The sequence below is a fragment of the Salmo salar genome, chromosome 19 (assembly GCF_965601325.2).
Source record: "Salmo salar chromosome 19, fSalSal1, whole genome shotgun sequence".
Lineage (NCBI taxonomy): Eukaryota > Metazoa > Chordata > Actinopteri > Salmoniformes > Salmonidae > Salmo > Salmo salar.
Genome location: NC_138309.1, coordinates 61,917,646 through 61,940,488, shown reverse-complemented (window position 1 = coordinate 61,940,488; position 22,843 = coordinate 61,917,646). Strand labels below are relative to the sequence as shown.

The 22,843-nt window shown below is 46.0% G+C and overlaps 1 protein-coding gene across 1 annotated transcript; it reads right to left on the bottom strand.

Annotated features, from left to right (window-relative positions):
* Positions 1-5,237: 5,237 nt before the first annotated feature.
* nog2 (noggin 2) lies at positions 5,238-7,933 on the bottom strand. The gene has a single exon (XM_014158870.3). The coding sequence runs from the start codon at positions 6,531-6,533 to the stop codon at positions 5,898-5,900; it is 636 nt and encodes a 211-aa protein (XP_014014345.1). The 5' UTR covers positions 6,534-7,933; the 3' UTR covers positions 5,238-5,897.
* Positions 7,934-22,843: the final 14,910 nt, after the last annotated feature.

Genomic DNA, 22,843 nt, shown 5'->3' with positions numbered 1-22,843 from the left:
AACTCATCATGGTAATTGAGCTCATCCGATGATGAGCCTCATCATTTAGCTGTTCTTATCATTATCATAGTTGTTCACTTAACGATCCCTGGACCAAAATGATTAAATTGCCTGTATATGAATTATAAGAGAGAATGAGAGTCTGGGAAATGTTTTACAGTCACTATTTTCAGTCATAAGATTCTGGGCCCGTTTCACAAAGTGTCTCAGAGTAGCGCTGATGTACGATCAGTTTTGCCATTTCGATCATAATGAATATAGTTGTATGGATAGGAGTGACCTGATCCTAGATCGGCACTCTTACTCTGAGACGATTTATGAATAAGGGCACTGAATGTTTCCTGGACTAAAAACCTAGCCGGTTTCCTAATGTTGGACTAAAAAGCATGTTCAATAGCGATAGTTCATTGATAGTGTTTTATAGTCCATGGGAACTAGATACCAACATCTCAGGCAGAATCCAATATAATGGACAACTGTACCATTGCCCCTACTGATCAATAGTGGTAAAAGGTTAATACTTACCAAGGAACGTGTTGCATTCATAAACTTCACGGGTGACTCAGTCAACCAGACGAGCACTATAGCTAACCTCTAACTACCTACAGTGTAATCACACCCTGTCACTTCATGACCATAGTGAGTGTTATTTTCTATGGTAGATTAGGTCAGGGTGTGACAGGGGGTGTTTGTCTGGTTTTTGTATGTCTATGTTTTGGCTCTAGGTTTGTATTTCTATGTTGGTGTTATTTGGCATGACCTCCAATTAGAGACAGCAGGTTGTCATTGTCTCTAATTGGAGGTCCTATTTAAGTTTAGGTTTGTCCCACAGGTGTTTGTGGGTGATTGTTCTTCGTGAGGTTTATGTTCCTCCAGCGTCATGGTTTGTTGTTTTGCATTTACTTAAAGTGTTAATTGTTGCATTCGGTTTCACTGATTTAAATAAAACATGTGGAACTACGGAAACGCTGCATCTTGGTCCGCTCTTTCAAATAGCCGTGACACACCCTTTGACTTATTCCACATTTGTGATAAAAAGTGGGTTTAAGATGTATTTTATTGTAATTTTTTTGTCAACGATTTAGACGAAATACTCTTGGAAGAAAAATTCTAACATTTTGTAAAAAAAAGGTGAAGAATTAAACACTTATACACACAGAGTGTGCATAACATTTTAAACACCTGCACTTACCATGACATAGACTTACCAGGTGAATCCAGGTGAAGGCTATGATCCATGATTGATGTCACTTGTTAAATCCACTTCAATTAGTGTAGATGAAGGGAAGGAGATATGTTAAAGAATGATTTTTAAGCCTTGAGACAATTGAGACATGGATTGTGTATGTGTGCCATTCAGAGGGTGAATGGACAAGACAAAAGATTTAAGTGCCTTTGAACATGGTATGGTAGTAGGTGCCATGCACACCGGTTTGCTGCTGGGTTTTTCACGCTCAACAGTTTCCTGTGTGAATCAAGAATGGTCCACTACCCAAAGGACATCCAGCCAACTTGACACAACTGTGGAAAGCATTGGAGTCAACATGGGCTAGCACACCTTGTTGGGGGGGGGGGGGGGGGGGGGTGCAACTAACTCAATGTTAGGAATGTGTGGTTACAGCAGTGAATCTTTCTGGGTAAGTCTCTAAGAGCTTTCCACACATGGATTGTGCAACATTTGCCCATAATTTTTTCAATATTCTTCAAGCTCTGTCAATTTGGTTGTTGATCATTGCTAGACAACCATTTTCAGGTCTTTACATAGATTTTCAAGGACATTTAAGTCAAAACTGCAACTCGGCCACTCATTCACTGTCTTCTTGGTAGGCAACTCCAGTGTAGATTTGGCCTTGTGTTTTAGGTTATTGTCCTGTTGAAAGGTGAACTAATATCCCAGTGTCTAGTGGAAAGCAGACTGAACCAGGTTTTCCTCTAGAATTTAGCCTGTGCTTAACTCTATTACATTTATTTTTATCCTGAAAACTCCCCAGTCCTTAACGATTACAAGCATACCCATAACATGATGCAGCCACCACTATGCTTGAAAATATGAAAAGTGGTAGTCTGTAATGTGTTGTATTGGATTTGCCCCAAACATAACACTTTGTATTCAGGACAATTCTTTTTTTTTTGCAGTATTACTTTAGTGCCTTGTTGTAAACAGGATGCAGGTTTTGGAATATTATTATTCTGTACAGGCTTTCTTCTTTTCACACAATTAGGTTAATACTGTGGAGTAACTACAATGTTGTTGATCCATCCTCAGTTTTCTCCCATCACAGCCATTAAACCCCGTAACTGTTTCATAGTCACCAATGGCCTCATGGTGAAATCTTTGAGCAGTTTCCTTCCTCTCCAGCAACTAAGTTAGGAAGGACGCTTGCCTCTTTGTATTGACTGGGTGTATTGATACACCATCCAAAGTGTAATTAATAACTTCACCATGCTCAAAGGGATATTTAATGTCTGCTTCTTTTTTTACCCATCTACCAATAGGTGCCCTTCTTTGTGTAACCGATGTGAAATGGCTAGTTAGTTAGCGGTGGTGCGCGCTAATAGCGTTTCAATCGGTGACGTCACCCGCTCTGAGACTTGAAGTAGGGTTGCCCCTTGCGTTGCAAGGGCCGCGGCTTTTGTGGCGCGATGGGTAACGATGCTTCGTGGGGTGTCAGTTGTTGATGTGTGCAAGGGTCCCTGGTTCGAGCACAGGTTGGGGCGAAGAGAGGGACGGAACCTACACTGTTACATTTGCAAGGCATTGGAAAACCTCCATGGTCTTTGTGGTTGAATCTGTGTTTGACATTCACATGACGTAGTCATTCAAAAATCACATGAAACACTATTATTCCACACAGAGTGAGTCCATGCAACTTATTATGTGACTTGTTAAGCACATTTTTACTCCTGAACTTATTTAGGCTGGCCATATCAAAGTGGTTGAATACTTATTGACTCAAGACATTTCAGCTTTTTATTTTTTATTAATTTGTATCAATTTCGAAAAACACTTTGACATTAAGGGGTATTGTGTGTAGGCCAGTGACAAACAAATCGAAAATGTAATCCATTTTGAATTCGGGTTGTAAGACAACAATGTGGAAAAAGTAAAGGGGTGTGAATACTTTCTGAAGCCACTGTATGCCTAAATGGTATCAAAACACTGGCCTAGCTACAGTATGCTCCTAAGACAGATGTAACATGTCAATTAATAAGCAGTTTGCAGATACGGAAATAGTGAATGACTCAAACGACGCCTTCAGCCCATCAATAGTCTACGGCCCTACTCCATTGACATGTCACAGTGCACATGATAACGCTTACTTGCAATGTTGTTCAGGACCCCTTTCACTTTCATGCATCATCAATCTAATGTGTCAATCACATGTCTTGGACGTCTGGTTCCTCCTGCCATCCATTAGGATTTCAATTGAACTTTAGCTAAGATGTTTAGGTCTATTTATAGAGTGTTATGTTAAATAACATACTTCATGGGTAGCCTTGAGTTAATTTAGATACTGTATGTGGTTGTTGAACCTAGACTAGGCCGATACAACCGCTCTATATACAGCAAGATGCATTGTGAACTCATATGCTAAGTGCATTACCTGTTTTGGTGATGTAGTTTAGGCTAGGATCCAATGTAAGGTGCCCATATAGAACCCCTTTGTTGTTCGTGGTTGGCTACCACGTTTGATCCACAAACACGAATCGTGCCTTCTGTTGTTGCAATGCGTTCCATTGCCACAACTTCATAGGGAAACAGGGAAAGACAATGTGCTGTATCCCTTGGTTAAAGCTTTAATATGACACTCAGATCCAACTGTTCATGACTGTTGGAATTATAATGACTGAATAGCAAGATTTCAGACATCAAATGGTTAACACAAAATCCGTGCGTAATATGTGTTTTTAAAATGAACTATAACATACGTGCGTAATTTGTGTTTTTCATATCACCTCCAAGTTTATTGTATATAATTTGTCTTCGGGGGCTTACTTTTCTATAAGATGCTCACCTTACTATTATGGAGGAATATACATTCTACCGATCAATTATATGAAATAGCAAGGGAACTATATGGCACAGAGAAATCCAAATGAACAACGCCAGATTGCCTGACAGGGCTGCTCTAAAAGGTGTGCACCTAGCTCGTGGGAGCCATGGTGGCGTATAGCCTTTCACACGCTTCTAAAATACACTCTGGGCAGAGCCTGAAAGGGTTACTGTTTCCCAAAGTGCTTCATTCTGCGCAGTCGAGAGGGGGCGGCTGAGTGGCGCCGCCGAGTCAGAGACGCAGTTTCTAAAACCCTGAGACATCAAGAAAGAAGCTGACAGTAAGGAAAGCAGCCCCCCTCCTCCGCTGGCATATTGCCGCTCTCCTCTCCTTACAAAATCCCTTCAGTATATCTGTCACAATAACCGTGCGGCAAGTGTCAAACCCAACTCAGCCCGCAGACACAAATCACTTTAACGCGCACAAGATGGTGTGTTGGGGGAAATAATAGAGCTCCAGTTTAAGAACATTTGATAATGTTCTAAACATTGGTTAATAGCGGCTGTTTAAGTTGTTGATTGTATTTAAAGAATAATATAAAACCCCTACTTGGAGTAGGCTAAATTAGTCGTTGCTTTGATTTCATGTAGTAATTGACCATATCTCTTTAATTTGCAGGCAGCTCAGACGTTCTCCAATTAATAGTCTGGTAACGTCAAAAACAGTTGACCATTGTTTTATGGTCTTTGTTTTTTTCGAATGCTGTCATAGGGCTTGAAAAGGCGCCTGCCTGCTCTGCCTCAGTATGTATTTGTGCAGCAGGACTTCCAGTGAATAGCAGACCCAGACGGCACTGGCTTGCGTGTAACCCGCCATGTCATCATCGGACACCGTTTGAAATGTCTTAATCATATGTTACTGTTGTGTTAAGACCTTGGATGCGAGAAATGAGCGTTTGCGTAAGAGATGGGATGGATACGCATGGCCTCTCTTCTCCGCTGGCTCAAACAATGAATTCCAATTCTGTCGAGAAGTTTTAAGTATGTGTTGCGCATTACACAACATAGTAAATCACCCGTTTCTAAAAGCACAGTGACAGCGTGGAGCGTCAGTAACGTCCCCCATCCCGATTCATTTCAGCTCGGACTTACTGTGCATTTAGCAACTCCATTCCACTCCACGACCATACACGCCCCCCTTGGACAGGGCCACACTTTATAAGCAACTTGCTTGACACTAATACATGTTGAAAAGATAGACTTTATTGCTAAAACGTGTAACCATAACATTTACACTGATATGTTTACTTTTTATTTTATTTTTTAGAAATATTCAAGTAGACATCTCCCATAATTTCTGGTATACTCTGCTATTTTCTTTCCTTATGTTCTATACTCACAATCGTTAAAATAATAAATAAAACATACAGATTTGTTTATTTCTACAATACTATGTATTCCAAAAGCTGAGTTCACGCCTTATATATATCTTTATCCTCAACTTTCAATTGAATTATTATTGATATTAATATCATACAAAAACTCTAGGCAGCATTGCAGTGAATTAACAGTCAGCATCAATGTTCAGTTGAAAAAAGTGAACTTCTTGGAGAAGTTGTATATGCATTCCATCTTAAATTTTTCATAAAAAATAAAAGCTCTTCTTTCTGAAGTGCTTGTGTTCCCCCAAAAACACGTTTCAGGGATGAAATAAAATATGGTCCTGTTCATTAAAAAAAAATAGCTGCATTTTTCTTAAATATGTACAATGTTGGCATTTCAATTAAAATGCTATATAAAAAAATAGATTCGCTATGGTGCCCACCTCTGTCCAGAGTTTACAGTGCAATAGAAACCGTATATTTCCAGTCCACTTCCCCGACCCTACTACTTCCATTGAAACTCAGCAAGAGCACTTGCACTCCGAGATTATTGGGTATTGCACCGGTATCCACGTACAATATTTCTGTCTTAAAAACCCTTGACAATACCACCGGAGGAAAGTCTTGGTGATTGACTTGACAGGTTTGCAAAACATCCCCTCCGGGAAGGAACAAGAGCGCTCATTGAAACAGTTGCCCTCCTTGATGTAGCGTGGCCAGAACCTCAAGCCCAAATCCTTCCAGGTATACACCACCGGACAGTGCGTATACGTCCACAGCCACTGCAGAAATTTCCTGCGGGCTTTCTTGCCCACTTTTACCCGCTTCCCGTAGGGGGTCTCTGAGAGATCCAGCTTTTTAACCTCGTTGGGCATGGGTCCTTGAAGTTTCATCTGGGTTTCTTGCACGGAGAGGTTCACCAGCATGGGCGAGCTGATTGACATGAAATTGGGATCAAAGTTGCTGCCGAGCTTTTTCCGCAGAGTCCTCTCGGCCAAGTCCTGTTCCCGCGGGTCGTATTCCGGGTCGGGGTCCTCCTTGAGGTCTGGCACCGGAAGGTGCTCGCTGGGCGAGGGGCGCAGGCGTAGATAATGTTGAGAAACTCCAAGGTGAATGGACACAAGTACATAAACGAGTAGCGTCTGTGAGAAGCCCATATTTATCTTTGCGTGATGGCTCCCAGGGTGTATTAAATATTGAGTTATTTTCACCGCTACTGTGCACTTTGAAATGAGTAGCCCGGGGGCTTCATAAATAGTCGAAGTAGAGGCACGAGCAAGACGATCCTTTTTAATAGACCACGTCGGGTTTGAATGACATGGAGTGGAGTTTCTTTTTAGGGAACCTTAGCAATCTGCCTCTTATGTTTGCCTGCTGATGCAATCTTGTAGAACGCGGAGTGCCTCTTCTCAACAACAAAAAAAGAAGAAAAAAAAGAACAAAGTTTAGGCTTAACCAAAAGGGCACAAAACAAAATGGAAAAACTCTATTCACCCACTCTCCCGTTTCACTCTTTTTCTCAAATTCACTTTGGGGTTCTTGTTGTTGTCATGGTTACGCCAGGGACACTCAAAGCCACGACAAATTGTCTAGACTGGATGACAGTGGCTGATGCGAGAGTTGCGTGGAATAAAGTGTTTCTAAAGATCCGCGTTCTCCTCAGAGACAAAATAGATCCAGAACGCCCAGAGAGAGAAGGGCGCACAAAAGAGTGCTTCACCAAGTTTTAAATGTCATGGGCCCAGCAACTAGGGCTGTCTTGGTCAATGTTATTTTTACAGACGACTTTTATAAACGTGGCTTCTTTCAACTTGCCCTGGCACGCTCAGGTTTGAGAAAGTCCAAACGCGAGTTTAGAATCCATGGGATGAGAGGTGTCGTGTGACTTTATTCAGTCCCAGTGCGATATTCCAACGTTCTGTTGGGACCTCACTGAAATTGTCCACGTGTAGTCAGATGTCCTCTCTTTGGCAAAACGCACCACTGTAGTCTCTCTCCCACACCTATGCAAGCGGAACCATTTCTCGGTCCTGATGAAAAGGTCTATCCAAACCAAAATTTTGCGTTTACCCCTACAAACACTCCTCCAGGACGCACAGTGGTTTTGCGCACAAAAATTTAAAACGAAAACAACTTCACAACTTAATAATATAAACTGACACGAATAAAATGCATATCAAACGCAAAAGCTAACATGGCAGTTTAAGTTCAGTTCAGTTTGATTTCCCTTTTCACCTCAATGACATTGATGATTTCGCTATTGATATCAAAAAGAGCTACAAGTCCCACCGCGGTTGCATGGTCGAATCAGCCCAAGTTCTGCAGTCTTTTGCCCGGTCAGTGTTTGCAGTAATTCCTGGGGGAGAATCTTTACTCCTTTGATAGCTGCTACAGTAGCGCCTACTTACTTGCTCCTTCTTTAGGAGGTCTGAGACTTGGCGCTGAGCGTCTCTTTGCTTAGACACACTGTGTATGAGTGTGTCTGTTGCGAGCGGTGCTCAAACCCAAGTTAAATATCCCCCTCCGACGGTACAAAGTGTCAGCGGGTCCTGCCCACCACTGCCACTTTCACTATGATTGACAGCACCCCTCGGCCCCCTCCCCTCACAGAATGTGGAAAATATCAGCCACAATCACACTATCCACAGGGTCCTAAAGAAACCTATTCATCACGGACAGAGACATTATATCCTAAACTGTGATGTAGCCACATATTTTGCTTTCTCCCCAAAATAAAATAGTCACAATATAGCACTATAGCTACAGTAGCAATGCTCTCATCACATTGCAATCTGCATATTTCGTAACTTGTGCGCAATTACTATCTTACTGCAACGCACTCGAGGTAACAATACGCTGTCAATATTTAATTGAGGTACCTAGTTTCCCAGTTTATAACATTCCCATGAGAATGGTGGGAAACGTTTAGTAGCGTGTCCGAGGGGTTGTAACGGAAAACGAGCATCACATTCCACCTTTGTTCACGAGGACCTCTGTTCGCACACAGGAATTCGCTGTTTGAACTTTGGGGTCACAAAATAAGCGCGCAATTAAAGCTATAAATGGTCATGGATAGCCTTACTAAACGTTACCTTTCCCATGCTGACTAACCGCACTGAAGAGGGGATCATGTTTGAGCCCCAAAGGTTGTTTTCAGCTGAATACATGGAGCTGTCAATAATGCAACTGATATGGAGAAAATTATTGAATGTGTTGGCCTAATTATGCATAATCAGGCTTCTATAAACGAATGTTGATGCAACTGACAGTATCTTACTATCAACATAGTCTCTTGTCATTAACAGCTAATTAGACGTTTTTAGACACATTTTATGCTTGGTCAATCAAATGATCCATATTTTGGAGTAGTGTTCAGTACTTGACCTCTTTGAAGCATATAGTCATAATACATACTTTTGGTTGAGGCTATTTGATCAATTTATCAGTTGTAGAATCTATTATAATTTCCATAATTTGACTGTTGTAACTATGCTCTGTACACAGTACAGTGTAAGAGACGGACTGATGTGTGTGGTTGTGATAGGGTACTTGCTCTTATAGTGGTCACTAGGGGGCGTTGATCCAGCGTGCAGGAATCCCAGGGCAGTTTGCCTCACCATTCTGATCAATGGGGAGAGAGTGTACGTTCATGTTCATTCCATTACAATGTGATAACAAGCCTTTTTTTACTAACTTACCGTCTCCGTATCACCTTCTCCATTTAAAGACAATTGGTTAGAGAATTTGATTGATAGGATACTTTGATTTCATGTTTTTTTGCCAATTAACCCTAATGACCTTATCAATGATACTGTGTGTGTGACAGAGAGAGAGAGAGAGAGAGTGTGTGTGGATGTGTGTATGTCTGTGTGGGTGTGTGCGGGAATGAGCGTATGTGTGCTAAATCTGTAGCAGTCTTCACAGAACCACCAAGAAATGAAGAGCGACACCACGGCTGTCTCTTCGGGCTTTTATGTATATCTGCAATTATACACTGCTCCAAAAAATAAAGGGAACACTTAAACAACACATCCTAGATCTGAATGAAAGAAATAATCTTATTAAATACTTTTTTCTTAACATAGTTAAATGTGCTGACAACAAAATCACAGAAAAATAATCAATGGAAATCCAATTTATCAACCCATGGAGGTCTGGATTTGGAGTCACACTCAAAATTAAAGTGGAAAACCACACTACAGGCTGATCCAACTTTGATGTAATGTCCTTAAAACAAGTCCAAATGAGGCTCAGTAGTGTGTGTGGCCTCCACGTGCCTGTATGACTCCCTACAACGCCTGGGCATGCTCCTGATGAGGTGGCGGATGGTCTCCTGAGGGATCACCTCCCAGACCTGGACTAAAGCATCCGCCAACTCCTGGACAGTCTGTGGTGCAACGTGGCGTTGGTGGATGGAGCGAGACATGATGTCCCAGATGTGCTCAATTGGATTCAGGTCTGGGGAACGGGCGGGCAAGTCCATAGCATCAATGCCTTCCTCTTGCAGGAACTGCTGACACACTCCAGCCACATGAGGTCTAGCATTGTCTTACATTAGGAGGAACCCAGGGCCAGCCGCACCAGCATATGGTCTCACAAGGAGTCTGAGGATCTCATCTCGGTACCTAATGGCAGTCAGGCTCCCTCTGGCGAGCACATGGAGGGCTGTGCGGCCCCCCAAAGAAATGCCACCCCACACCATGACTGACCCACCGCCAAACCGGTCATGCTGGAGGATGTTGCAGGCAGCAGAACGTTCTCCACGGCATCTCCAGACTCTGTCACGTCTGTCACATGTGCTCAGTGTGAACCTGCTTTCATCTGTGAAGAGCACAGGGGCGAATTTGCCAATCTTGGTGTTCTCTGGCAAATGCCAAACATCCTGCACGGTGTTGGGCTGTAAGCACAACCCCCACCTGTGAACGTCGGGCCCTCATACCACCCTCATGGAGTCTGTTTCTGACCGTTTGAGCAGACACATGCACATTTGTGGCCTGCTGGAGGTCATTTTGCAGGGCTCTGGCAGTGCTTCTCCTGCTCCTCCTTGCACAAAGGCGGAGGTAGCGGTCCTGCTGCTGGGTTGTTGCCCTCCTACGGCCTCCTCCACGTCTCCTGATGTACTGGCCTGTTTCCTGGTAGCGCCTCCATGCTCTGGACACTATGCTGACAGACACAGCAAACCTTCTTGCCACAGCTCGCATTGATGTGCCATACTGGATGAGCTGCACTACCTGAGCCACTTGTGTGGGTTGTAGACTCCGTCTCATGCTACCACTTGAGTGAAAGCACCACCAGCATTCAAAAGTGACCAAAACATCAGCCAGGAAGCATAGGAACTGAGAAGTGGTCTGTGGTCCCCACCTGCAGAACCACTCCTTTATTGGGGGTGTCTTGCTAATTGCCTATAATTTCCACCTGTTGTCTAATCCATTTGCATAACAGCATGTGAAATTTATTGTCAATCAGTGTTGCTTCCTAAGTGGACAGTTTGATTTCACAGAAGTGGGATTGACTTGGAGTTACATTGTGTTGTTTAAGTGTTCCCTTTATTTTTTTGAGCAGTATATTATGGAAAGACAGAAGCACATCAGTTTCCAACGCACAATTTTTCATGGACACTATCACATTTGTTCATACTGCCATTATGTATAGAATGAAAGAAGAAGCCATCCTCAATACAAAGACCGTATAATTGTCAATGGTGTGCGTACTGGGAGCGGAGTCAGATGCAGGAGAGCAGAGAAAAGTTGTGAACAGGCGCACACTTTATTTAGGCAGGAGAAACCAACAGACGGACGCCACTGCGTCGAAACCTCCATCCAAAATGCCAAAGTGCAAAAACACGCAAACAGTCACAATAATAAAGTACAAACAAATAAACATACCTCGTGATATAAAACATGGAATAAACGTACACCAGAAATAGCGCGTCAAAAATGACATGTAACACGAAACAATCACACACAAAGACATGAGGGGGAACAGAGGAATAAATACATGTAGTGTGACTGGGGAATAAAAACCAGGGGTGCAGGGAACAAGATAAAACAAATGGATAAATGAAAAATGGAGCGGCGATGGCTAGAAAGCCGGTGACGTCAACCACCGACCGCCGACCGCCGACCGCCGACCGCTGACCGCCGCCCGAACAAGGAGAGGAGCCGACTTCGGCGGAAGTCGTGAAAGTACCCCCCCCTTGATGCGCGGCCCCAGCGGCGCGCCAACACCGGCCGCGGGGACGACCCGGAGGGCGAGGCGCGGGGCGATCCGGCCGGCGACGGTGGAATTCCCGCAGCAGTTCAGGGTCCAACATATCCGCCACCGGAACCCAGTACTCTCCTCCGGACCGTACCCCTCCCACTCCACGAGGTACTGAAGGCCCCTCGCCCGACGCCTCGAATCCAGGATGGAACGGACGGAGTACGCCGGACCAGCCACCATCGGCCTGAGGAGAGACACATGGAACGAGGGGTTAATATGGTAATCGGGGGGAAGCTGTAACCTGTAACATACCTCGTTCACTCTCCTCAGGACTTTAAATGGCTCCACAAACCGCGGGCCCAGCTTCCGGCAGGGCAGGCAGAGGGGCAGGTTTCGGGTCGAGAGCCAGACCCTGTCCCTCGGTGCAAACACCGGGGCCTCACTGCGGTGATGGTTCGCGCTGGTCTTTTGGCGCAGCGCGGCCTGCTGGAGGTGACCATGGGCGGCTTCCCATGTCTCCTCCGCGCGCCTGAACCAATCGTCCACCGCAGGAGCCTCGGTCTGACTCTGATGCCATGGTGTCAGAACCGGCTGGTACCCCAATACACACTGAAAGGGGGAGAGGTTAGTGGAGGAGTGGCAGAGCAAGTTCTGCGCCATCTCTGCCCAGGGCACGAACGCTGCCCACTCCCCTGGCCGGTCCTGGCAATAGGACCGCAGAAACCTGCCCACATACTGGTACACTCTTTTCACCTGCCCATTACTCTCGGGTGGAAACCTGAGGTGAGGCTGATCGAGACCCCCAGATGTTTCATGAACGGCCTCCAGACTCTCGAAGTGAACTGGGGACCTCGATCAAACCCTAAAAATCGCTGCACCTCCTTTACCGTGGTGGGAGTTGGCCAATTACGCACGGCTGCAATGCGGCCACTCTCCATCTCCACCCCTGATGTGGAAATGCGATACCCTAGGAAGGAGACGGCCTGCTGAAAGGACAGGCATTTCTCAGCCTTGACGTACAGGTCATGCTCCAACAGTCGTCCAAGTACCTTGCGCACCAAGGACACATGCTCGGCGCGTGTAGCGGAGTATATCAGAATGTCATCGATATACACCACTACACCCTGCCCGTGCAGGTCCCTGAAAATCTTGTCTACAAAGGATTGGAAGACTGATGGAGCATTCATCAACCCGTACGGCATGACGAGGTACTCATAATGCCCTGAGGTGGTACTAAATGCCGTCTTCCACTCGTCTCCCTCCCGGATACACACCAACGTGGGGTTGTATTCAGAGCGAGTAGTCGCACTTCGCTTCGCTCCGCAGGTAATATTACATTTCATTACATTACAACGGTTTGATTTGTTTGATCTGAGCAATTTTTCTTAGCTAGCTACATAGCCGTCTTTGTATCAAAGATAATTGTGTAGTTTAGAGTAATTAGAGTAATTATCGAGGTTAGCTAGCCAGCTGTTTTCATCCTCCTAACTTAGTCAACACTGCTAGCTAGACAACTAGCCAACTTCTACCGACTAGCAGCACTGCAGAAACTATTACATTACAACGGAACGACTTGATTAGTGTAGTGTTAGCTAGCTACATAGTTGTCTTTGCATCTAAGATAATTGTGTAGTTTAGAGTAATTATCGAGGTTACCTAGCCAGCCGTGACACGACGCCGTTGTCCATACTCCAGACTTAGTCAACACACCTAGACATCGTCAAACCCACTGCTAGCTAGCCGACCTTTACTGACTAGCAGCACTGTAGAAACTAATACATTACAACGGAACGATTTGACTAGTGCAGTGTTAGCTAGCTACATAGTTGTCTTTGTCATAGTTTGATAATTGTGTAGTTTAGAGTAATTATCGAGGTTAGCTAGCCAGCTATTTTCGTCTCCCGCGACGCCATTTTTCCAAACCTAGCCAACTATTACCGACGAGCAGCATTGTAGAAACTAAATACATTACAAAGGAACGTCTTGATTAGTGCTATGTTAGCTAGCTACATAGTTGCTTTTGTATCATGATAAGGTGTAGTACTGAAACTATCGAGGTTACCTAGCCAGCTACACGTTCAAAGAAAGTCAACAACGCAGCCACTGCTAGCTAGCCTACTTCACCAGCCAGCAGTACTGTATCATTTGTCATTTTAGTCAATAAGATTTTTGCAACGTAAGCTTAACTTTCTGAACATTCGAGACATGTAGTCCACTTGTCATTCCAACCTCCTTTGCATTAGCGTAGCCTCTTCTGTAGCCTGTCAACTATGTGTCTGTCTATCCCTGTTCTCTCCCCTCTGCACAGGCCACACAAATGCTTCACACTGCGTGGCCGCTGCCACTCTAACCTGGTGGTCCCAGCGCGCACAACCCATGTGGAGTTCCAGGTCTCCGGCAGCCTCTGGAACTGCCGGTCTGCGGCCAACAAGGCAGAGTTCATCTCAGCCTATGCTGCCCTCCAGTCCCTCGACTTCTTGGCGCTGACGGAAACATGGATTACCACAGATAACACTGCTACTCCTACACGTCTGCCCACGTGTTCTCGCATACCCCGAGAGCATCTGGCCAGCGGGGTGGTGGCACTGGAATCCTCATCTCTCCCAAGTGGACATTCTCTCTTTCTCCCCTTACCCATCTGTCTATCTCCTCATTTGAATTCCATGCTGTCACAGTTACCAGCCCTTTCAAGATTAACATCCTTATCATTTATCGCCCTCCAGGTTCCCTTGGAGAGTTCATCAATGAGCTTGACGTCTTGATAAGTTCCTTTCCTGAGGATGGCTCACCTCTCACAGTTCTGGGCGACTTTAACCTCCCCACGTGTACCTTTGACTCATTCCTCTCTGCCTCCTTCTTTCCACTCCTCTCCTCTTTTGACCTCACACTCTCACCCTCTCACCTTCCCCCCCTACTCACAAGGCAGGCAATACGCATGACCTCATCTTTACTAGATGCTGTTCTTCCACTAATCTCATTGCAACTCCCCTCCAAGTCTCCGACCACTACCTTGTATCCTTTTCCCTCTCGCTCTCATCCAACACTTCTCACTCTGCCCCTACTCGGATGGTATTGCGCCGTCCCAACCTTCGCTCTCTCTCTCCCGCTACTCTCTCCTCTTCCATCCTATCATCTCTTCCCTCTACTCAAACCTTCTCCAACCTATCCCCTGATTCTGCCTCCTCAACCCTCCTCTCCTCCCTTTCTGCATCCTTTGACTCTCTATGTCCCCTATCCTCCAGGCCGGCTCGGTCCTCCCCTCTTGCTCCGTGGCTCGACGACTCATTGCGAGCTCACAGAACAGGGCTCCGGGCAGCCGAGCGGAAATGGAGGAAAACTCGCCTCCCTGCGGACCTGGCATCCTTTCACTCCCTCCTCTCTACATTTTCCTCTTCTGTCTCTGCTGCTAAAGCCACTTTCTACCACTCTAAATTCCAAGCATCTGCCTCTAACCCTAGGAAGCTCTTTGCCACCTTCTCCTCCCTCCTGAATCCTCCTCCCCCCCTCCTCCCTCTCTGCGGATGACTTCGTCAACCATTTTGAAAAGAAGGTCGACAACATCCGATCCTCATTTGCTAAGTCAAACGACACCGCTGGTCCTGCTCACACTGCCCTACCCTGTGCTTTGACCTCTTTCTCCCCTCTCTCTCCAGATGAAATCTCACGTCTTGTGACGGCCGGCCGCCCAACAACCTGCCCGCTTGACTCTATCCCCTCCTCTCTTCTCCAGACCATTTCCGGAGACCTTCTCCCTTACCTCACCTCGCTCATCAACTCATCCTTGACCGCTGGCTACGTTCCTTCCGTCTTCAAGAGAGCAAGAGTTGCACCCCTTCTGAAAAAACCTACACTCGATCCCTCCGATGTCAACAACTACAGACCAGTATCCCTTCTTTCTTTTCACTCCAAAACTCTTGAACGTGCTGTCCTTGGCCAGCTCTCCTGCTATCTCTCTCAGAATGACCTTCTTGATCCAAATCAGTCAGGTTTCAAGACTGGTCATTCAACTGAGACTGCTCTTCTCTGTGTCACGAAGGCTCTCCGCACTGCTAAAGCTAACTCTCTCTCCTCTACTCTCATCCTTCTAGAACTATCTGCTGCCTTTGATACTGTGAACCATCAGATCCTCCTCTCCACCCTCTCCGAGTTGGGCCTCTCCGGCGCGGCCCACGCTTGGATTGCGTCCTACCTGACAGGTCGCTCCTACCAGGTGGCGTGGCGAGAATCTGTCTCCGCACCACGTGCTCTCACCACTGGTGTCCCCCAGGGCTCTGTTCTAGGCCCTCTCCTATTCTCGCTATACACCAAGTCACTTGGCTCTGTCATATCCTCACATGGTCTCTCCTATCATTGCTATGCAGACGACACACAATTAATCTTCTCCTTTCCCCCTTCTGATAACCAGGTGGCGAATCGCATCTCTGCATGTCTGGCAGACATATCAGTGTGGATGACGGATCACCACCTCAAGCTGAACCTCGGCAAGACGGAGCTGCTCTTCCTCCCGGGGAAGGACTGCCCGTTCCATGATCTCGCCATCACGGTTGACAACTCCCTTGTGTCCTCCTCCCAGAGTGGTAAGAACCTTGGAGTGACCCTGGACAACACCCTGTCGTTCTCCACTAACATCAAGGCGGTGACCCGATCCTGTAGGTTCATGCTCTACAACATTCGCAGAGTACGACCCTGCCTCACACAGGAAGCGGCGCAGGTCCTAATCCAGGCACTTGTCATCTCCCATCTGGCGGCACCTCCGTACCTTCAGGCTCTGATCAGGCCCTACACCCAAACAAGGGCACTGCGTTCATCCACCTCTGGCCTGCTCGCCTCCCTACCTCTGAGGAAGCACAGTTCCCGCTCAGCCCAGTCAAAACTGTTCGCTGCTCTGGCACCCCAATGGTGGAACAAGCTCCCTCACGACGCCAGGACAGCGGAGTCAATCACCACCTTCCGGAGACACCTGAAACCCCACCTCTTTAAGGAATACCTAGGATAGGATAAAGTAATCCTTCTAACCCCCCCCCCCCTTAAAATATTTAGATGCACTATTGTAAAGTGGTTGTTCCACTGGATATCATAAGGTGAATGCACCAATTTGTAAGTCGCTCTGGATAAGAGCGTCTGCTAAATGACTTAAATGTAATGTAAATGTAAGGTTGTACGCACTCCTGAGATCCAGTTTAGTGAAGAAGCGCGCCCGGGGCATTGACTCAATTGCCGTGGCGATAAGAGGTAGCGGGTAACTGTACCTCACCGTGATTTGATTGAGACCTCGATAGTCAATGCATGGGCGCAGACCTCCATCCTTCTTCACAAAAAATAAACTCGAGGAGGCGGTTGAAGTGGAGGACCGAATGTACCCCTGACGCAGGGATTGGGAGACATATGTTTCCATAGCCACCGTCTCCGCTTGCGACAGGGGATACACGTGACTCCTGGGAAGTGCTGCGTCTACCAGGAGATTTAATCACACAATCCCCCCGTCGATGGGGTGGTAATTGAGTCGCCTACTTTTTTACAGAAGGCGAGAGCCAAATCGGCATATTCTGGGGGAATGCGCACGGTGGAGACCTGGTCTGGACTTTCCACCATGGTAGCACCAACGGAAACCCCTACACACCTCCCCGAGCACTCTCGTGACCACCCCGTTAGAGCCCTCTGTTGCCAGGAAATGGTAGGGTTATGACGAGCCAACCTGGGAAGGCCTAGTACCACGGGAAACACAGGAGAGTCATTGAGGAAGAGACTGATTCTCTCCTCGTGACCCCCCTGCGTCTCCATGGCCAGGGAGATGGTGGCTTCCCTGATTAACCTGGTCCCTAATGGTCGACTATCCAGAGTGTGTACAGGGAAAGGTCTAACCACAGGAATAATGGGGATCCCTAAACTGAGGGTTAACGCTCTGTCGATAAAGTTCCCAGCTGCGCCTGAATTGATGAGCGCCTTATGCTGGGAATGCGGGGAAAACTCAGGAAAACAAACAGGTACAAACAGAGGACTCTGGATGAGAGTGGTGCAGACTCACCTGGGGTGATGCCAGAGTGCCCTGCCTGCTGCCTCGACTCCCAGAGGGACCAACCCAGCACAGACCGGCAGTGTGCCCTCTGCGGCCACAGATGGTGCACGTTAAGGCCCCTCCTCCAGCCTCCCTATGCGCAGCCCCTCCCAGCTCCATGGGCACCGGAGCGGGAGTACTGGAAGATGGAACCGACAGAGCCCCCTCTGGACGTCCACGGGTGACCAGCAGGTTATCCAACCGGATGGACAGATCCACCAGTTGGTCAAAAGTGATGGTGGCATCCCTGCAGGCCAACTCCCGTCGGACGTCCTCGCGCAGGCTTCATCGGTAGTGGTCGATGAGGGCCCTGTCGTTGCATCCTGCTCCGGCGGCCAAGGTCCGGAATTCCAGTGCGAACTCCTGTGCGCTCCTCGTCCCCTGCCTCAAATGGAAGAGCCGTTCCCCCGCCGCTCTCCCTTCTGGTGGATGGTCGAAGACGGCCCGGAGGCGGCGGGTGAACTCCTCGAAGTGGTCCAACGCCGCGTCTCCTTCTCCCCATACGGCGTTTGCCCACTCCTGAGCTCTCCCCGAGAGGCAAGAGACGAGGGAGGAGACTCTCTCCCTTCCCAAGGGAGCTGGGTGAACGGTGGCCAGGTAATAGTCCAGTTGTAGGAGGAACCCCTGGCACTGTGCTGCCGTCCCATCATACTCCCTGGGAAGGGAGAGACGTATCCCACTGGAACTGGATCCGGACGGGACAGGTAGAGGTAACCCCGGTTGCGCTGGTCGAGGCGCTGGAGAGACTTCCTGTCTCTCCCAGCGGTCCATGGTCTGGACAACTCAATCCATCATGGCACCGAGATGATGCAGCATTGATGAGTGCTCCTGAACGCGCTCCTCGACTCCTCTGACCGGGGTACCTGCTCCTGCTGACTCCATGGTGGGTGGGTGATTCTGTCAATGGTGTGCGTACTGGGAGCGGAGTCAGGTGCATTATTTTCTTTAGGAATGTAGTGAAGTAAAAGTAAAAGTTGATAAAAATATAAATAGTAAAGTACAGATACCCCCCAAAACTACTTAAGTAGTACTTTACACCACTGCTCTTTCAGTCTTATGTTCCAAAATTTGAAATGGTGTTTTCTACATTGGATAAATGTACTGACTCAGAGCTTCAAAATAGTATACAATGCACTGCAGTTGAGGAACAATGGGAAAGTAATGCTACTTTTTACCTCACTTTTGAGAAAATGACACTTATATTTTTTGGTACACCTACTTGAGTGCCCTTATTTGTTCACACCCATTCAGCAGAGTTCACACCCTCTCAAGCCTTAGCCCTGCCCATCTCTTTAAGGATTCAAATGTGAGGCCATGTGATTGTGGCTGAGCTTTCGGTCAGTTGACCTTCATCAGAGCATCTTAAAGTGATGGTAGTAGTATTGTCTAGACCTGTTCACATTTTCATGAAATACAATAGATGGCCGTAATATAGACACACCTGGCTAACTTGATGGGTCATGTAATCATCTGGCGAAGCGGAGTCTTTTGTTTAGACATGTTGCTAGCTAGCTAGTTCAACAATGAATCATAATCCCAACCCATACAGTAGCAATACAAACGGATTGTCATAGCTAGCCGCCATGCATGCAATGATGTAGTATAAATCTGCAGGTAGTTAAGGCTAACCAACTAGGTTCAATGTTAGCTAGCTAGTAGAAACCTATAACTAGCAATGCAAATTGATTTCTGAGATATTAATAATATTACTACACAGATCATACACGTAGCTAGCAAGCCAGCTAGCGAGACTCTTACCTGTATACATGGATGAATGCTTCACGGCAGACTGGAACCCCTTTCAATAAGGAAGAGGTCCTTTGTTGTTTGCGTTTTGTTTGTACAGCTTGCTCAGACTGTTGTGTCAAGTCACTCCAGTCCACACTGACCTTGTTCAATGCCATAAGAATCATCAGATCTTTCTCCCTCTCTGTCACGTATGCCATGGTTGCCCTTAGTTTGAAGATGTAATCCGGAGGCAGGTGTTTAATGACAGGTGTTCTGTGTTTTCTTTTCGACTCCCTCCGCAAACGTCCACATTTTCTTAATCTCTTCATTTCGTTCTCAGGCATTCCACTGATTTCAAAACTCGGTCAATTTCTTCCGTGACAACAACACTGTTAATCTCAGTTTCTTCCCAGTCACTGTCTTCTGAAGACTATAATGTCTGCTTCAATGAAAATGTTTTTACCTAAATCAGGGATTTCTTCATCATATGATCCATTTTCAGAGTCAGAGAGCGTCAGTATGGCATAATCATCCTCCAGAAAGTAGTCCAAGACAACTTTTTCCCATTATTCTTTGTCAATAGCACTTGCTAAATTCAGGGCAGCAATGTTGTTGAGAGCAGTATGTCTTTTGCAGTTCTCCATGGCTATATCTTTCAAAAAAGCTGCGATAGTAAGGATTATCTACACACACTGAGCAGCTCATGTAATAAACAGCTCTCACCTTTCGGCATGTCCAGCCCATGTATTATCTCAGCCAATCATGGCTAGCAGGAAGGTTCCTGTCTTTTTCCGTGGCTAAACCAACTAGGCTTGTAAATGATCAATTTTATTCATAATTACAGATGACACACAAGTTTGTTATTAATGTATATGAAAGGTCACATGTTCAAAAAGGCATTTCTGCCAAAAAAGGCAGAAATGCCTCTCCTGTGAAGTAGTGACATGCGACATGCATCATACGCCCAATTTTATGAAACTGGTCACATTTAGTGTGGTCTCAATCAAATGATCTATAGGCTACAAAGTGCATGCTAGGAGAAGCATAGAGCAAAGTTATATTTCTAAGATAGCTGGTGGGATGGCATAAACTAAACAAGGCTGCATTTTTTTACACTGCCTAACCAATGCTGTGCTGTGTAGGCCGACAGTGGCAGTTTAAGAGGAGAGTCGAAGAATTCTTCAGAAAATGTTTTTGGATTAGGCCTAGTCCAAAAAAAGCACTATCTTGCGTGCGGACTAGCCTATAGCCTATGTTCTGTTCAGTTTGAGAAGGAGAGCGAGAAGATGAGAAGGAGGACCGGATGTCAACTTTGACAGCTTGCTACTACTTAATGTTAAAAAGCACAGGCCTACTCATTGTTAGCTCATGACTTTGAAGAAAATAATCTATTTTCTATAAAGTGATCTATAACAAAGCTTTGGTCCGCAATGCTTTGTGCTAGAAACAAGCTGTTAAATACCCAGGGACGACGTGACTCTGATGCATATGGGGATATCATTGTTTCATTTCTTTGACATTCAGAGGCTGTGTTACAACCTTCCATAGCCGAGGCGACAAAATATGTACTTTGCTGGGGAAGTAATCTAATTCTGTCACTATCAATTAATTGAGCTATTCAATTTCTGTACAATAGCAGATGTTTAAACCCAGACAGCCTTTAGGGAAACACTTGTGAGTTTCTCTTGTTGGGTTAAACCATGGATGAAAAGTAGCCAGCAGTTAAAGCTTACATTTTTCTGCATCGTTAGGTATACTGTCTGGGGTGGAAAGGTACGCCTAACTTTTGAAAGTACCTGTCACAACGTCCACAGAAGGTGGCGCCTCTCCCCGGTCGGGCGGCGCTCGGCAGTCGTCGTCGCCGGCCTGCTAGCTGCCACCGATCTCTGTTTCTGTGTCATTTGGTGATGTCTGTCTTGGTTAGCACCTGTTTTGTGTTAGGTCGTTAGTGGGGTATTTAGTCAGTCTGTTTTTGTTGGGGTTTGTGCGGGATTATTTTTGTGTCGTCCTATTAGTAGGTTGGGGATTTGTTCTTCCTCTGCTGTTGTCATTTTGGGCATTAGGGTTGCTGGGCTGCGTCCCGACTCTCTCCAGGATTATTTTGTTCCTGTTGTTTTTGGAGTGTTGTTTACCCTGCCTTGTGTTGGCATTTGTGGACTTATTTATTAAGCGTGTGTTTTCACGTACCTTTCACGCGCTTGACTTCACCTTCCTGCTGTTTAGAGTAGCCTTGACAGTACCATGCTCAGATTCCTAACGATGTCTCAGATTTAATTATTTGCAAACAGGGACAGTTTCATTGCAAACAAGACACATTGATTTGGTGTTGGAGAAATATGATGAAATGAACGCATAGACCTAAATCTCTCTGTCCATTCTTACACCCTGACTACACCGCCCGCGTCGCCTCCATCTTGGCACTCCCCCACAATTGTAAAACATATTTTGGAAGCTATAGAAATGCATTTACTAATGCCTACATTTGTTTTTGCCACGTTTATTCTATTATAGACACCTCATTGCATACTTTTACATTATATTATGTGCGCTAAAAATAACAATTGAAAATATATAATTTTTAGAAAGTACTAATGTTACTGTCCCTACTACAACAAAATAAATACTTAAATAAATAGAATTTTGTCCTTGAAACAGTTAAATGAAATACTGTAGAATTCTGCTTTTCTGAGGAGTGCCAAAACTTAGCATCAGCAGTCATTGGTAGTACCAGGATGCTTGCAGGTGACGTAATCACCCAGATGAAATAAAATATATTCAATGAAATAAATAAAAACCAAAGATGATAATATCGTCCAGCTACTGTAGCTGCCTCCGAAACATCAACAGGCAGTACTAGGCAGTACAAATGAAAATATAAACCAAAACTAATGTTCCTGACGATCATAGCGATCTGATTCCCCGTTCTGTCTGAACTTGGAATATTTCTGTTCGCTGGCTTGGTCCACTGACCCTTAACCTGAATGTCATGTTCTGCTATGTGTTCTAGTAATTTGAAGTTTGATGGAATAACCATTTCAACTCTCCTACACTACGGTGCAGAGTCAGTGCAGGTGGTCAGTCCAGTTCAATTGTTCAGCAGTCTGATGGCTTGTAGATAGAAACTGTCTCTGAGCCTGTTGGTATCAGACCTATACCGTCTGCCCAACGATAAGGGAGTGAGCAGCTCGTGGCTGGCGTGTGTTGGGGCCTTGATGATGCTGTGGGACTTCCTCAGGCACCGTTTCAAGTAGATGTCCTGGATGGGTGGGAACACAGCCCCAGTGATTAACTGGGCCATCGACTTCACCACTCGCTGGAGGGCCTTGCTGTCATGGACTGAGCAATTCCAATACCAGGCCGTGATGCAACTGGTCAGGACGCTTTCGATGGTGCAGCGGTAGGACCTGGGTGGCATGCCAAATTTATTCAGCTGCCTTAGGAAGTAGAGAAGCTGTTGTGCCCTCTTGACAACTGAGCCACAGT

What these genes read in the sequence shown, in the direction of transcription:
- nog2 (XM_014158870.3), bottom strand. Translation starts at nt 6,533, where the DNA reads ATGGGCTTCTCACAGACGCTACTCGTTTATGTACTTGTGTCCATTCAC.